Source organism: Rhinolophus hipposideros (assembly GCF_964194185.1).
Source record: "Rhinolophus hipposideros genome assembly, chromosome: 2".
NCBI lineage: Eukaryota > Metazoa > Chordata > Mammalia > Chiroptera > Rhinolophidae > Rhinolophus > Rhinolophus hipposideros.
The window spans coordinates 2,994,163-3,010,005 of NC_138048.1; the positions used below are offsets into that span (position 1 = coordinate 2,994,163).

Genomic DNA, 15,843 nt, shown 5'->3' on the forward strand with positions numbered 1-15,843 from the left:
CTGTGATCTGAATGGTTCAGTTTTTACATGTACATCAAGGTCTGCATATACAGAATTGAAGAATTACATAGGTCTCCACAGATTCCCGTTGACTTCCTGTCAACTGGATACCTGTTGTCTTCCTCTTGACCTAGGATCTCCTCAAAGGCGGGGCTTACCCCGTCCCTCTTTGCCTTGCCCTCGATGCCATAACAGTACCCTGCAGACATCAGGTGCTCAAATGTAAGTTTGTCAAAGGAATACCTCTGTATTTCAAGAACTATTTATCTGTTTTGAAAGAGAACACGAGAGAAATTAATTTTTGATCCTCACATACAAGTAGATATTTATTTGGATTTATTAGTGGTAGAGTCCATTTTCTTCTAATATTTAAATTTTCTTATCAAGACTATTGTCACCTATAGTCTCCGTTATTGATAACATTATTCAGTACTTCTTTTCTCATTAAAAGTTGATGAGCCTTCAGATACAGAAGCTGAAAAATAAACATCTGTGTCACACGGAGCATAATTTTCTTTGACATTAAATACAGAGTTGCGGGGTTTCCAAGATTGGAGAATATTGAATTTTTGGACAGGAAATATTGATTATATCATCAGAACGCAGAAAAAGAGCAAGCGAGAAAGAAAAAAAAAATGTCTCTTGCTCTCAGACAGTACTCAGAGGGGTTTTAAGGTTGATGGGTTATTTTTCCATGTACACTTTTATTTCTTTTTGATCTAGTAAAAAGACATTTCTGACAGGTTTCCTACCACCACAGTTGAACATGAACCTGGAACTGAGAAGTCAAAGATTTAATGAAAAGGAAAACTCCTTTAGGGAATATGAAAGATTCCAAGTTTCCAAAGAGTGCAATTCTTGTCTAGTTCACCATATTTGGCAACACCACATTGGCAGATTAATCATAAGAACATCAATATAGAATAGCAGCACGGATCTATATTCTTATTTCTGGTTTCTCCAATGAAAAAGTGCAGGCAGCTATTTAAGAGTTACTTCATGTCTGTGTTGCAAGGTTTATAAATTTCCATTTAAAACAGAAATCTCCTTCATAATGTAGTAGTATTTATACTAATTAACTTGAGGTCTAGAGAGGAAAAGAATCCTTTTTCACTTAAATCTCTGGCATTCCATCTCAAATGTTGGTGTTCATCAGGCTGACCCCCTCTTTTCAGTTTTCATTTTCTTGGAATCAGCTAATAAATTTGCACCAAGGTCACCTAAATCTCCAATTAGTAACCTCACCTAAGATACCCATGTCTAGTTGTCCACTGAACTTTTTCACGTAGAGTTCCCCGCTTGTGTAAAATCCAGAAGATTTTGGAATGAACTCATTTTTGTGTCTCCCCTGTATGCATTCACTATAGTAGTCCCCATTTTGGTGAAATAAATCATTGATTCAGTTGCTATAGGAACCTGGGGATCATCCTAGACTCCTCTTTTTCCTTCACCTATGTGTTGTATCTTTGTGCCATCTGTCTTCTGACAATTTTCTATGTGCTCATGCAGAATATGGATTCTTGAGAAGGAAAGAACTTTCTTTTTTACCCTCTGCCTTCTACCATCAGGAGATGGTAAATGATGACTGAAAGCATTTACAGTGAAGAAAGTGAGGTAAATTTGTCCACAATTCAAGGTACATGTGCAAGGTTGTTTGACTATTTGATTCAAGCAAGTGCAGGTGTGAATTAATGAGTTCCTATGTGAGGAGATGTACTTACACCTGTGTTTATTGCAATGGAATCGTTGCATGTTTGCCCTTGTTTCAGTGTGTTGGTTAACTAATCCCTCTTGGAATTTCAGGTGCCTATTATTACAGCTTGAATGCCTAATATTTTGAGCCTCCAGGTTTTATTTTTGGCTTGGGAAACATTCAGTGCACCTCATTTGCTGATGAATTATTGGCTAATTAAGTTAAATTCACATGGTCCTGTCAATGTGAAAGCAAGAGCAGTTTTAAGCTAAGAGATGTTAGCTAACGACATGCACTTAGAAGCTCAAACTGGTCTGATTTGTTTTGAGAAATCAGTCAGACGAAGTCCCCTCCTGGTGATTTGTTTTATTTACTGAGATCTAGAAATATATTTCCCATCCAGTCATACAATGTGTCAGTGGTCAACCAAATGGAGGACATTCCCCTTTGTGCTAAAAGCCTTCTGAAGAGTTCCAGATAAAAATTTGCCAAGCTGAGGGATGATAGAGAAGAGAAGCAATGAGCCAACTTACTGAGATCAAGTAAAGTCTCAACGTGTCCAGTAGTAGTCATCGTTTGGTAATCTTGCCTCCTTCTCTACTATAAAAGCGAAGGACTTTCCCGACTTCTCCTTCTCTTCACTACTTACTCTACAACAGCCTTGTAAGAACTGACGTGATGGATAAGCAGGGTCTGAGCTCCCCACTGTCAGCTTTTTCTTATCATGACAATGGAATCAGGCCCTTGTCACATGAGACCAACGGGAGAACATCCCTGGGGGATGGGATCCAGGTGAGTTACCTGCTTCCGCTGTGCTCGACGACATGGGTCTTGACTGTTCCTCTCTCTCAGCCGGGTCAACTCTTTAATGAATGGGCCAGAGCATCACTTGTGTTTACCTGTCTATGTTTAAAGCTTTTTCTGTCTCTTACTCTCTGGAATCATACTACAAAGCCCACTAGCAATAGCAGTCAGGATTCTTTTTTTTCCTCTCAGATTTTTATTAATACATGCTTATTTTCTCAGATGGAAATCATTGTAAGCTGAGTAAAAAGCATGGGCTATATTATTTAACTTTTCGTGTAAGAAAAAGAGGAATACCAATGGCTTCCCTCCCCCTTCTTTGCCTCCAATGGACATAAAATATGCCCCAGGAATTTAAAAATGGAAGCTGCCTTTATTACGGCAGTGCCTGGAAGCAGGGGAATCATTAGATGTGGTGTCATTGTTGCCATTAAAAATCTTACTCTTTGGGTGTTTAATGACAAGTTTGCTTCTGGCAAAAACCTGACCCCCAAAGTCTTGGCTGGGAAACAGATTATAAAAATGAATTTTCAAACAACCTGTATAGCTGTGCTTTTTTTTGGTTATCTTTATAAACTGAAAAGCAGGATTCAATTCCATTAGAGACTGTGCTATAAATAACACTGCTGAGTTATTTTCAATATTTAATTTAAAATAATGGCTCAGTGACCTAATGACTTTTAGAAAATAGGCCTCTGTACAAGGAAAATTCTACCTGATCAGAAATTAGGTATGCATGTGTACCAGGCACCTCAGAGAGAGAATCCCTTGGGGTCATGCATTTCCTCAAAAACCACATTCCGTACGTGTATAATGTCTACCTATTACAAAATAATAAAATCCTTTTTACTTTAGCAGTAATGAAAATTGAGATACCAATTAATAGGATGACTTATTCCAATCCCTCAGCAAGTCAGCAGAAGAGCCAGAACCCAGAGACATACCTTCAGTGGCTGATATTTAAGTAGAGCACACACATCCACATGCATTCTCCTCTTTCTGTGCTCTCTCAGCTTGTGCGGACTCTCTAAATTCCATTTGTAGCTATACATTCTTAACCTCCAGAAAGACTTCTCACTTGCATTTGACATTCTGCCCAGTCTTTCCAAAGAACAGTATTCTTAAACTCTACTTGTATATTTCCAGTAGCAGAGAATCAGACTTCTGGGTAATAGAAATACCAACCTTCATTTGCATGTCTAAAAGCCACTTGTTTCCATAAAACTAAATGATTCTATGTGACTATTGAACATTTGCAGGTGCAATTTCCAGGAGATGAGGCGGCTGCAAATGTAGCCCTTGAAGTAAAAGATGATCAGAATAAACCAAATGATCATCATCAAATTAGTAACAACTGAAAGTGAAAGCAGAAGATGCTTTCCCCCCCCACCACTGAAGTGTTCAGAACGAATCTCATAAGAAGCCAAATCTAAAAGGATAATGAACACTGTGCAAACTGTCTTTAAAGGCTTGATTCCTTTTGTCTGTCAGTATGCACCTGGCGTAAGATGGCCCCAAGTATCCTAGCCTAAAGGCTGTTTAGACTTAGAGCCTCTCTTCCCTTCTGATCTCTCACTAAGTTATGCAGTATCTTTTGTTGATATACCTTGTGAATTATTCCTTCCCTTGTAGCATTTAGGTTTCTTTGTTTGCAAGCACGAAAAACTGATTCTGGTTACTGGAATCAGAAAGGAATGTATTGGAGAGAAGTGTGATAGCTTTCAGAAAGGAGGCATAAAGACAACTCCAAGGATCTGTGGCATGAAAAAAATAGTCATAAGAGGGCTTTGCTGTTGGAAAGGACAGGTACCAACAGTTATACATCCTTCTATCTCTCTCCTAAAGGTTCATATCCTAGGGGAAGTGTATGGTGGGTATAGTTTTGGATGTCCCTATTTTCATTAGCAGGGTAGGTGGGATGCCTTGGCTGACAAGATGGTATCTTGCCTCCTTCTCTACCGTAAAAGCAAAGGACTTTCCCAACTTCTGAAAGGGGACGTGTATTTCCCTAAGTAATACCAGGATGCTATGACCAGTGAAAGTGAGGATGGGTGCTGGACAGCAAAAACTAACATATGTCCACCATATTCTTCTAGACTAGGCTCTTATTTCCTCAGGTCTACATATTTTTATTTTAACTTAATAGTTAGGGAAATGAAATTGCAGATTAATGTAATTTATGATATGTCCTTTAATTGACATATGAATCTGCACTGGACCAGTGACATATAGAATCTGCAAGAATATTATCAAGCATAGGGCAGGCACTTGCTACCTTATAAGAAAAGTCTGTTATTCAGAGCTTGGAAATTTTTCCTTTTGTTGAGCTAAAATCACTCATTCAATTTCTCAAGAGCTATTGAGTGCCTAGGAAACTTCAGGCACCCTGCTGGTGCTCATATAGCCCTCATGGACCCGATAGTCTACTATAACTTCTGCTTATCAATCCTAATTCTTCACACCAGCTCTAGTTCTATATTTTAGAAGTGCAAGGTGTAACTCAAATAGTGTAGTGAAGTCTAGATGCACATAAACAAATAACAGCCAGTTAGAAGCTATAATGGAAAAAGATTCCATTCATCGTAGTATCCCAAAATATAAGATAGCCTAAAAAGTACTTCATAAGGAATTTGTAGATCAAATTGTGAAGACGGTTATAAAATTTTACTAAGGGTCATAAAAGATAACTTGAATAAATGGAGGGACATAACACATTCCTGGGTGGGAATATTCAACATTGTAAAAACACCACTTCTCCTCAAATTAGTCTAAAAATTTAATGAAACCCCAATTATAATCCCAAAGTTATTTTTTGCTTGAAACAAAACAGAGTTATTTTCAACTCCATCTGGAATAATAAATACCAGGGATGACAAAAAATTGTATACACATGACTTGTATTCATTTTTTGTTACCAGTATATATTAAGTATTACAATTTTAATACAGTTTTTTCTTTTTGGAAAACGTGTATACATTTTTGTGGCACTCTCTATATGTAAATATAGCTTAGAAACTCTTGGACATGGAGAAGGGGTGTGAGGGAATTATCTACTAGATATTAAAATGAGCCAATGAAATGATAAAAACAGGGAAGACAAAAATCTCAGTGGAAAAATAGAAACCAGAACATACATACACAAATATGTACCTCCACATATGGGCTTTACATTATAAATCCAAAGTTTAAGGTTGAAGGGTGTTAGGACGCATGAATAACCATCAAGGAAGAAAATCAAATCCTGTACTTCATATTCAAACAAATTTCAAGAGGATTCTAAGATGGTAGAATAGGTTAACGCTGTGCCTTCTGCCTCCCATGACCACATTAAAATTACAACTAAATTATAGAACAATCAACCTCAAGAACCATCGGAAGACTAGCTGAACAGAACCCCTGTAACTAAGGGTATAAATCAGACACGATGTCGAGACTGGTAGGAGGGGTGGAGATGTGAAATAGGCTGATCCCAATCCCACAGGTTAAGCATTGGGAGGGATATTTTGGCAGTGGATGTCCCCTCTGAGGAGTGAGGGTTTCTACCCACACCTGACTCCCCAGCCCAGGGATCCAGTGCTGGGAAGAGGATTCCCCCTAACTTCTGGCTGTGAAAATTAGCAAAGATTCCACTCATTCAGGTGAGACAGAAGGAAGCTGGAAACCCAGACATCCTCTTAAAGGGCCCGCACAAAGACTCACTCGCTTGCAGGCACTCACCCTGGGCTCCAGCAGAGGGGGAGGAACTTGAGAGGCACCAGAGACATACAGGGTAAGACTGTGTGTAGCTTCAGGCTGAGGGCTAGAGGGATAGCCTCCATTATCCCTGTGTGGAGCCCAGTTCATGTGGAGCCTACAGGTGGGCGTCAACTTTCCTGTGTTGAGCCCTCCCCCACAGGGCCAAATCTAAAACCACATTGGCCTGGTGAACTACACACACCTCACCCCAGTGAATCCCTGGGCCCTGGCCCTACCCAACTCATGCAACATTGCTGGAGGCGCTCTCAGCTCCTGGGCAACCAGCCCTGCCCCACATACTGGAGGAGGCTTTTCCAATAACAAACAACCTACAGCAGCTTATGCAACCACCTGGACCACTTTTGATGATGGGCAAACAGCCCCAATTCATGCTGCAGCCTTTCTTAGACAATTTTTGGGGATCTGTGAAGCCAAGGCAAGTGGTAGCTGGCCTTGGTGTCCTCTGGACATTTTGTTGAGAGTCCACAGGTTCAGCACTAGTTCAAGAACTGAATCTGCATTATCCTTGTGAACATCACCCACCCCCACCCCAGTGATTCCCTGAGACCCCACACTACCCAACTTACCCAGCACCACCAGAGACACTTTTAGCACAAAGGCAACCAGCCCAGCCCTGCTCACCTAAGAAAGCACTTTTAGTGGCTGAGCCTTATAGGCAGCCAGCAGATGGCAACAGGCCTAGGGGTGCCCTGGGTCTTTTGCTAAGCTGACCCAAGCCTGATACTAGTGAAAGCCAGCCACGATTCTCAGCAAGGCTACCTCCACATGCCTCTACGTCCAGCACAGGCAGTGACCAACCACATATAGCTTTGTAGCTCCTACCAGGGAACACAGGGCAGGTCACAGGCAATAGCCGAATTTGGCCTGTATGGAAGCCCCTCCCAAGAGGCACCAAAACAATACACCTGAAGGAAAGCTTCAGATCACACCAGAGCACCACCCAATTATCCCACAAGCAGCACACCCAAAGCATGGTCTCAACAGGCAGAGGAGCCCACTGGGGCAAATCCCCCCCTGAGGAGTCAGCCCCCACACAGCAGCTAGTACACTCTAGCAAATCCTCACAGCCAGTCAGACTGAGGGTGAATCCCACCACTGACATAGGGCATACACAACAAACACAGGGGAGACTCCTGGAGTACATGGTACAGGTGATCAGGGAGACTGTGCCACTAAGCCACATAGGACACCTACTGCAAAGACTGAGAGAGGTAGAAGACCTACGGAATGCATAGAAATGAACACAGAAAGGAAGACAAAATGAGGAAACAAAGAAACATGTCCCAAATAAAAACACAGAAAAAAAACTCTGGAAAAAGAACTAAATAAAATAGACACAACCAACCTACCAGACACAGAGTTCAAAACACTGGTTATAAAAATGCTTAAGAAATGTAGTGAGAAACTTCAACAAAGAGATAGGAAGCACAAAGAAGGACATCAAAACCATGAATTAAAAAGTCAGAAGTAAAGAATACAATAACTGAAATGAAGAATACAGTAGAAGGAATCACCAGCAGCCTAGACTATGCAGAGGATCAAATCAGTGATTTGGAAGATAAAGTAGCACAAAACACCCAATCAAAACAACAAAAAGAAAAAGGAATAAAGAAAAAATAAAGACAGTTTAAGGGACAACATCAAGTGTACCAACATTTGCATCACAGAAGTATCAGGAAGAGAAGAGAGGAAGCAAGGGATCAAGACCCTATTTAAAGAAATGATGACTGAAAACTTCCCTAATCTGATGAAAAAATTAAACATACCAGTCCAAGAAATGTGGAGTCACAAACAAAATGAACCCAAAGAGGCCCACATCAAGACATATCATAATTAAAATGCCAAAGGTTAAAGATCAAGAGAGACTCTTAAAAGCAGCAACAGAAAGGCAACTAGTAAATTATAAGGGAGTTCCCACAAAACAGTCAGCTGATTTCACAACAGAAATTTTGCAGGACAGAAGGGAGTGGCAGGAAATATTCAAAGTCATGAAAAGCAACGGCCGACAACCAAGACTACTCTACCCAGCAAGGCTATGATTTAAAATTGAAGAACAGATTAAGAGTTTCCCAGACAAGAAAAGCTAAAAGAATTCATTACCACCAAGCCAGCAATATAAGAAATGTGAAAGGGAATTCTTAAGAAGAAGAAGAAAGGAGAAACAACAACAACAACAACAACAACAACAAAACCCTCATAAATATGAATAGTAAAATAGCAATAACTATGTACCTGTCAATAATCACTTTAAATGTAAATGGATTAAATGCTCCAATCAAAAGACATGGGTAGCTGAATAGATAAGGAAACAAAACCCATACATGTGCTGTCTATAAGAGACCCACATCAGATCAAAAGACACGTATAGACTGAAAGTAAAGGGATGGAAAAATATATTTCATGTGAATGGAAATAAAAAGGCTGGGGTAGAAATACTGTATCAGACAAAATAGACTTTAAAACAAAGACTGTAGTAAGAGACAAAGATGGACATTATATAATGACAATTGGATCAGTCCAACAAGAGGATATAACCCCGAAAAACATCTACGCACCCAACATAGGAGCACCTAAATATAAAAAGCAAAAATTAACTGATAAAATGATAAATTGAGAGTAACACACTCATAGTAGGGGACTTTAACACCCCATTCACACCAGTGGATAGATCTTCCAGACAGAAAATCAACAAGGAAGCAGTAGACTTAACGACATACCAGATCAGATAGATTTAATTGATATTTTTAGAGCATTCCACCACAGTGTAGCAGAACATATATTCTTCTCAAGTGCACATGAAACGTTTTCCAAGATAAACCAAATGATAGGCCATAAAACAAGTCTCAATAAATTGAAAAAGATTGAAATCACACCACACATCTTATCCAACCATAATGGTATAAAACTAGAAATCAGTTACTACAAGAAAGCCCCCCAAACACATACAACACATGGAGGCTAAATGATATGCAACTAACCAATGAGATCAAGAAAGAAATGGAAAGATACTTGAGACAAATGAAAATGAATACACAATGACCCAAAATCTATGGGATACAGCAAAAGCAGTTCTAAGAGGAAAATTTAGAGCAATACAGGCCTATCTCAAAAAACAAGTAAATCTTGAGTAAACAATCTAACTTTACACTTAAAGGAACTGGAAAAAGAACATCAAACAAAGCCCAAAATAAGTACAAGGAAGGAAATAATAAATATCAGAGTGGAAGTAGAGTCTAAAACAAACAAACAAACAAAACAAAACAAAACAAAACAAAAGATCAATGAAACCAAGAGCTGGTTCTTTGAAAGATAAAAAAAATTGATAAACTTTTATCCAGACTCATCAAGAAAAAATAGAGAACCCAAATAAATAAAATCAGAAATGAAGGAGGAGAAGAGACAACTGACACCATAGAAATGCAAAGAATTATAAGAAAGTACTACAAACAATTATATGTCAACAAATTAGACAATCTGGGAGAAATGGATAAGTTCCTAGAAACATACCATCATCTAAGACTGAATCAAGAAGAAACAGGAAATTGAAACAGACCAATAACTACTAATGAAATTGGAGCAGTAATCAAAAATCTCTCAACAAACAAAAGTCCTGGACCAGATGGCTTCAAAAATAAATTTTACCAACCATTCAAAAAAGAATTAACACCTATTCTTCTCAAACTATTCCAAAAATTTCAAGAGGACGGAAGGCTCCCAAGCTCATTTTATGAGTCCACTATTGTCCTGATTTAAAAAAACATGCAAAGGTATTACAAAGAAGAAAAACTATAGGCCAATATCCCTGATAAACACAGATACAAAAATCCTCAACAAAATATTAGCAAACCGAATTCAGCAATATATGAAAAAGATCATACACCATGATTGTCGTGTCCAGCACGACGAGGGTTGTGGGGAGCGAGGAGGGCGGCGCAGGGTTAAGAAAAAACAGTAGCCATGAATAGAGCTTATGTGTGAGGGCCAATGGACGGCAGCCTTAAGGTCTGGGCTGTGGTGCCTAATCCGGCCTAGCATCAGCTTTTATTAGTTAGGTGGGGAAGCAAAGGAGATAAAGCTTGTCAATCTCAAGATCTATGATTTCCATACACCATAACAGGAAACTGATTCAAGCCAATCACCTTTGCCTGCAGGCAGCTGCACCGTAAGTCTCAACTTCCCCAACTGACAAAAGCTATATGCATATGAAGAGATGGAGAGCACATCACTGAATCTCTTTCCTTGCAGGTTTTGGGAAGGAATGCAGCCACAGAGGCAGAGGCTTTTCTTAGCCTGGGGAAGGTGGGGGGCTGTGCCCACCTCTATGAACCACAGGGGTTCTCCTGTTGGCCCCCACTCGACTGTGCCTGCCTTGAGTTGTCCCTGTCTTGAGTTGTCCCTCCCTTGAGGAGTCTTACTCGTCATTGGCTGACCAGCCATCTTTTTGGGGACCAAACAGGGAGACATGAGGTGCAAACACAAAGGTTTAGCAAAGTCCCTGAAAGGATCCACCTCACAGACTCTCCTTTCTTTGGGGCAGGTACAAGGAGACAGATGGTTAGGCTGCTGCATGGCAACACATGATTAAGTGGGATTCATTACTGGTATGCAAGGTTGGCTCAATAGCCACAAATTAATTAGTATGATACAGCACATAAACAATATGAAAAATAAAAATCATATGGTCTTATCAATAGATGCAGAAAAATAATTTGACAAAATCCAGTGTCCACTTATAATAAAACTCTCAGGAAAGTGGGAATAGTGAGAACATATCTCAATGTAATAAAGGCCATATATCACAAACCCATTGCTAACATCATAGTCAATGGGGAAAAGCTAAAAGTATTCTCCTTAAGATCAGGAGCTAGACAAGAATGTCCACTTTCACCATTTTTAATATACATAGTATTGGAAGTCCTAGCCACAGGAATCAGACAAGAAATAGAAATAAAAGGCATCCAAATAGGAAACAAAGATGTAAAACTGTCATTATTTGCAGGTAACATGATACTATATAGAAAGAACCCCAAAGATTCCACCAAAAAAACTATTAGAACTGATAAATGAATTTAGTAAAATAGTAGGATACAAAATTAATACTCAGAAATTATCTGCATTTTTATACACCAATAACTAACAATCAGAATGAGAAATTAAGATAACATTCCCATTTACAACTGCATTAGAAAATAAATAAGATACCTAGGAATACATTTAACCAAGGAGGTAAAAGACCTGTACTCAGAAAATTATAAGACATTGAAGAAATAAAATGAAGAAGATCCAAATAAATGGAAACAGATACTGGCTCATGGATAGGGAGAATTAATATCATTAAAATGCCCATACTATTCAAAGCAATCTATAGATTCAATGCAATCCCTATGAAAATACCAGCAGCATTTTTCACAGAAATAGAACAAATAATCCTAAAATGTATATATGGAACCATAAAAGACTTCAAATAGTCATGACAATGTTGAGAAAGAACAAAGCTGGAGGTATCATGCTACAAGGGTGGTGAAGATATAAGTGAAAGAGCTCACTCTTACGTTGTTGGCAAAAGCACAAAGGGATACACATTTTCTGGAGGATAATTTGGATGAATTATTCCAAGACATTACATTTTTAGCCTTCTCATTAACCCAGCAATTTTATTTTTAAGCACTTATATAAATAGAAATCCACCATCAATCTATAAAGATTACCATTGCAATTATATTAATAATGTTGAAAACTATAAACAAAATGTTGATATAATGGATTATGGCAAGTTGGTATGATATAATACTAGGCCATCATTAAAAATGATAATACAGAATAATATTTAATGTCATGAAAAATATTCACTATAAATTGCTGAGTGAAGAAAAGTTACTTCAAATAAAATATAATTGCATATAGGTATGCATGTATATATTTAATCAAGTGTATGTATATGGATATAATTAGATGGACTCAGACCAATATTAACAACAGCTATTATCAGGCAGTAAGAATACAGGTAATTCCAATTTTATTTCCTTCTATGAATCTGCATTTTCTAAATTTTCTACAATGTCTATGCATTACTTTGGTAGTAAAACTAAAAATACATCCTTGAAAACAGATGTACTTTGTTTAAAGCAACAGAAATCCTTTTTACAAATGAAATCTTATGTGAAAATCCAATTTGTGGAACCAATGAAAGGAGTAAAGTTGGGGTGGCAGGCCTAGATCCTTGCTCATTTTGTGAGTGACCTTGAGCACCCACTTGGAAATGTCAGGACTGGGGGAATTCTGTGGAGAAACCATTGCTTGTCAACTCTATCCCCAGTGCCTACACGATGTGTGTTAGTGAGCCTACACAAGGCCGCAGGACTGCTGGTTACCTCTAGTTACTCATAAACTCTGTTATAGCTCATTCCATCTGCTTCAGTGCATTCATTGTCATATATTCATTCTTTAAGCACTTTTTAACAAGTTGTTTTAGATTTTAGCTTTGTATTACATTAGCTTACTTGTGGATTAGAGCTAGAAGGATTTTTATCATTACATGAATGCCCTTAGGGAATTGAATTTGATACCACACCCTCAGATTTTATTGAAAGTCGATATGAAAAATGACTCCATCTTCCCTGAAACTATTATTAAAGACACTGTCCATTATGATGCTGAAAGGTCCTTATAGTATAAGGAAGCATGTGATAAATTCCCCTAAAATTTTAGTACCAGAAAAAAAGTTTGCCCATTTTTATAAATGAGTATGACTTCCTTTTATAATGCTGTATTATTCCTATATAACTCATTATGTCTCCCTTTTGGCTTTGCCTGCCACAAAGCTCAAAGCTATATTTATTGCCAAACCACTGCAATGAACTCATGCCTAATTTTGCAGAAAAACTCTATCTCAAACCACTTGAGTGTTTACCCTCAACTAAATGGTCCCATGATATGCATGGCTAATGTTATAAGTGTCTTAAATCCAATTTGGAAGTAGGAAAGGATTAAATAATAAGCAAACAAACAAACACATAAGTACTTTGGACTAAGAGGCCAGTCTTTGGCAGTAGAAAATGCTCACATCTAGAGTTTGGTTTGTATCTGATGTGTATTGGCTATTGCTCACCCTAGGGTACTGCTCTGGAAGGAGTGCGCCCTTGTATGAGGCCAGACATTTGGGTCTTTCTGCTATTGAGGCGCACACCTGCACTCATCCATCCCATCAGGCTGGCTCCTGAGAGGTGGTCTGAATGGCGTCCAGTAATGATAACAGGTTGAAAAGGGTAGTGAAAGAACAAGGTGCCGATAAACTAGCAATTCATACATGGATTGTGACTTTTAGATAATAAATGGAGTTAAAACCAGATCTTGCTGAAATGGACCAGGAAATAAGTGACAATTTTCACACACAGAAACAAACAATTCTTAGGCAACGTGTGTGTGTGTGTGTGTGTGTGTGTGTGTGTGTGTGTGCTTATTACAACTTTCAATAGTAGACTAAAGAACATCAGGTAAGTTAAGATACTTCTTTTCCTTTCTGGAAGGTCAAATATGTATTCTTATTATTAACATTACATCATTTTACAACACGTCAAGTGATTAAAAGGGTATAGAATGTGAAGAAAAGGAAATCATGTTTTTTTGGAATGATGGATATAAATTGTTGACCTTATTTCACTTCGGAACACCGGTGTTCTTTTTCTCTGGAATGCATAAGCTCTTCAGCAACCTCCCTAACAAGTAAGGCCCTAACGTAGCAGACGTATGCCGGAACGATCTGGACACAGGGCCCAGTCGTGTGGACGCTGGCAATGAAGTCTCGATGACAGCGTTATAAGAACTGGCGGAGTGGCTTTCTGTATCAGCAACAGACACCTTCAAAGTCTGAGGAAACAGCTTGGTCCCCAGCTCTGCAGTAAGTTGGGTCAGCTACCCAGAGCAACAGGTTATCATTACAAAAGATTTGCCAAGGAGTTCATGTTCATAGGACAGCAGAACCAGCTTAGGAGCCAGTGGACCACTCAGTCTCCCAGGGCCCAGATACCTTCCTACTGTTGGGGCCCTGCCTGATATTTCACCCCTGCAGTTTCATTCAAGGTAGCAATGCTTGGTGCTCAGCAGCCCAGGCTCTGGAATCAAATGTCCTAATTTCGAATCTCAACTATCCCACTTATTGGTGGTTGAGTAAACAAGGTATACTTTCCAACTTTGGGTCTTTCTGTAAATTAATGAGAACATTCATGGAAGGCAGTGAGCCAGCACCTGGCTGGTACCTCATCTTCAAGATAGGTCCTGTTTTATATTATTTAGATTTAAAGTACTATCTATTAAAATGCAAATACCCCTAGGGAGGCAGACCTGGTTACCTGTTAGCACTTCAGGGGGGATTCTCACCTCTTGAATGTCAGGTAAGAAGTAGTGAGCACAAGGGATCCAGGATTGAATCCTGGGAGACACAGGAAACAGGCCAGAGGAGAGAAATAGCTTTGACATTTTGCCCCGAGCCACAGTGATTCTTCCAGAGGAAAAAGCACCCAATCGTGGCAGCTCCCCAAGCGCAAACCTTCTGTGTTGCTGAAACGCAATCTAATTGCTGAATCCAGATCACAGGATCCATGGCCCTGTGGACCTTAGGGAAGTCCCCTTTCTCTGTCAACAGTTCCACCTCAGAGGACTCTGTATATAGACGCTCTGGGGTAAGACAAGTTAAGCTGTGGAGCCGCCACATTAGCTCCTTGTTTTCTGGCCTGGCAGACAGTGTAATCAAAGATTTTAAACGCTGACGTGTATGGAAAGGTGCACCCTCAGAGAGGTTGCTCACGTGGGGACTTCTGTTAAAAGTCAAAGGAAAAGCAGCACACTTTTCTACAAAGCAGTTGTACACCCCTTCCCACTCTGAGTAGAGACCTCATTTGTAAAGCCATCCATGACCTCTGTCAGTCACTTGGAGATTTCAACACTCTCCTCCCCCACCAGCCGGGAGAGAAGAGGAAACGATATTCCCGAGACTTTAGATTAAGCTGTGTGGACAAAACGGATGAATTGCTAGCCTTTCTCCTCCGAGTACCCACCCAGGCGGGGCTGACTGTGACACACACCTGCATAAAGGCTGGAGCGACCCGCTGCGGGGGCTGGGAGGGGCACGCGTGGGGCAGGCACACGTCCACACAGAAGTTCGCTGCGCCCTTGAAGCACTGACCTGTTAGGCTGGCGGCCTCGGCCGACAGGAAGGCGCTCCAGGACAGCAGGAAAAACAGGCCTGTTTCCAGCATAGGGAACTCGCACAGTTTGGTGAATTTGGTCAAGTGACAAAGACGCGTTAAGGAAACAACTGCTTTTACAGACAAATCTCCTTCTTGGATGAGAAAAACTGATGTGGTAGTGATGGTTTTCCAGTAAGACAACTGCCTTTCGGCCTGACTGGGGTCCTGGAACTCTCACTGGGATTACTCAGCGCGACTTCCATGGGCCAGTGGGGGCTGAGTACCTGGAGAAAACACAAACCTCTGTTCAGGTACAAAAGGTATCTTGCCAAGAGGTTAACATTAGCTAACAGTGGGGCCTTGGGTGTGCCCCTCAGGACACTGAAGCACATCCAGGCAAACAAA

The 15,843-nt window shown here is 39.8% G+C and overlaps 1 protein-coding gene across 2 annotated transcripts in view; it reads right to left on the minus strand.

The window, feature by feature from the left end:
* The window catches only part of SLC9A9 (solute carrier family 9 member A9), a 571,800-nt gene that overhangs the window by 292,184 nt on the left and 263,773 nt on the right, over window positions 1–15,843 (minus strand). For both annotated transcript variants that reach the window (XM_081066979.1, XM_081066980.1), the window contains exon 8: window positions 15,435–15,540. In XM_081066979.1, the coding sequence (XP_080923105.1) occupies window positions 15,435–15,540 (106 nt within the window). The remainder of the gene's footprint in view (window positions 1–15,434; window positions 15,541–15,843) is intronic.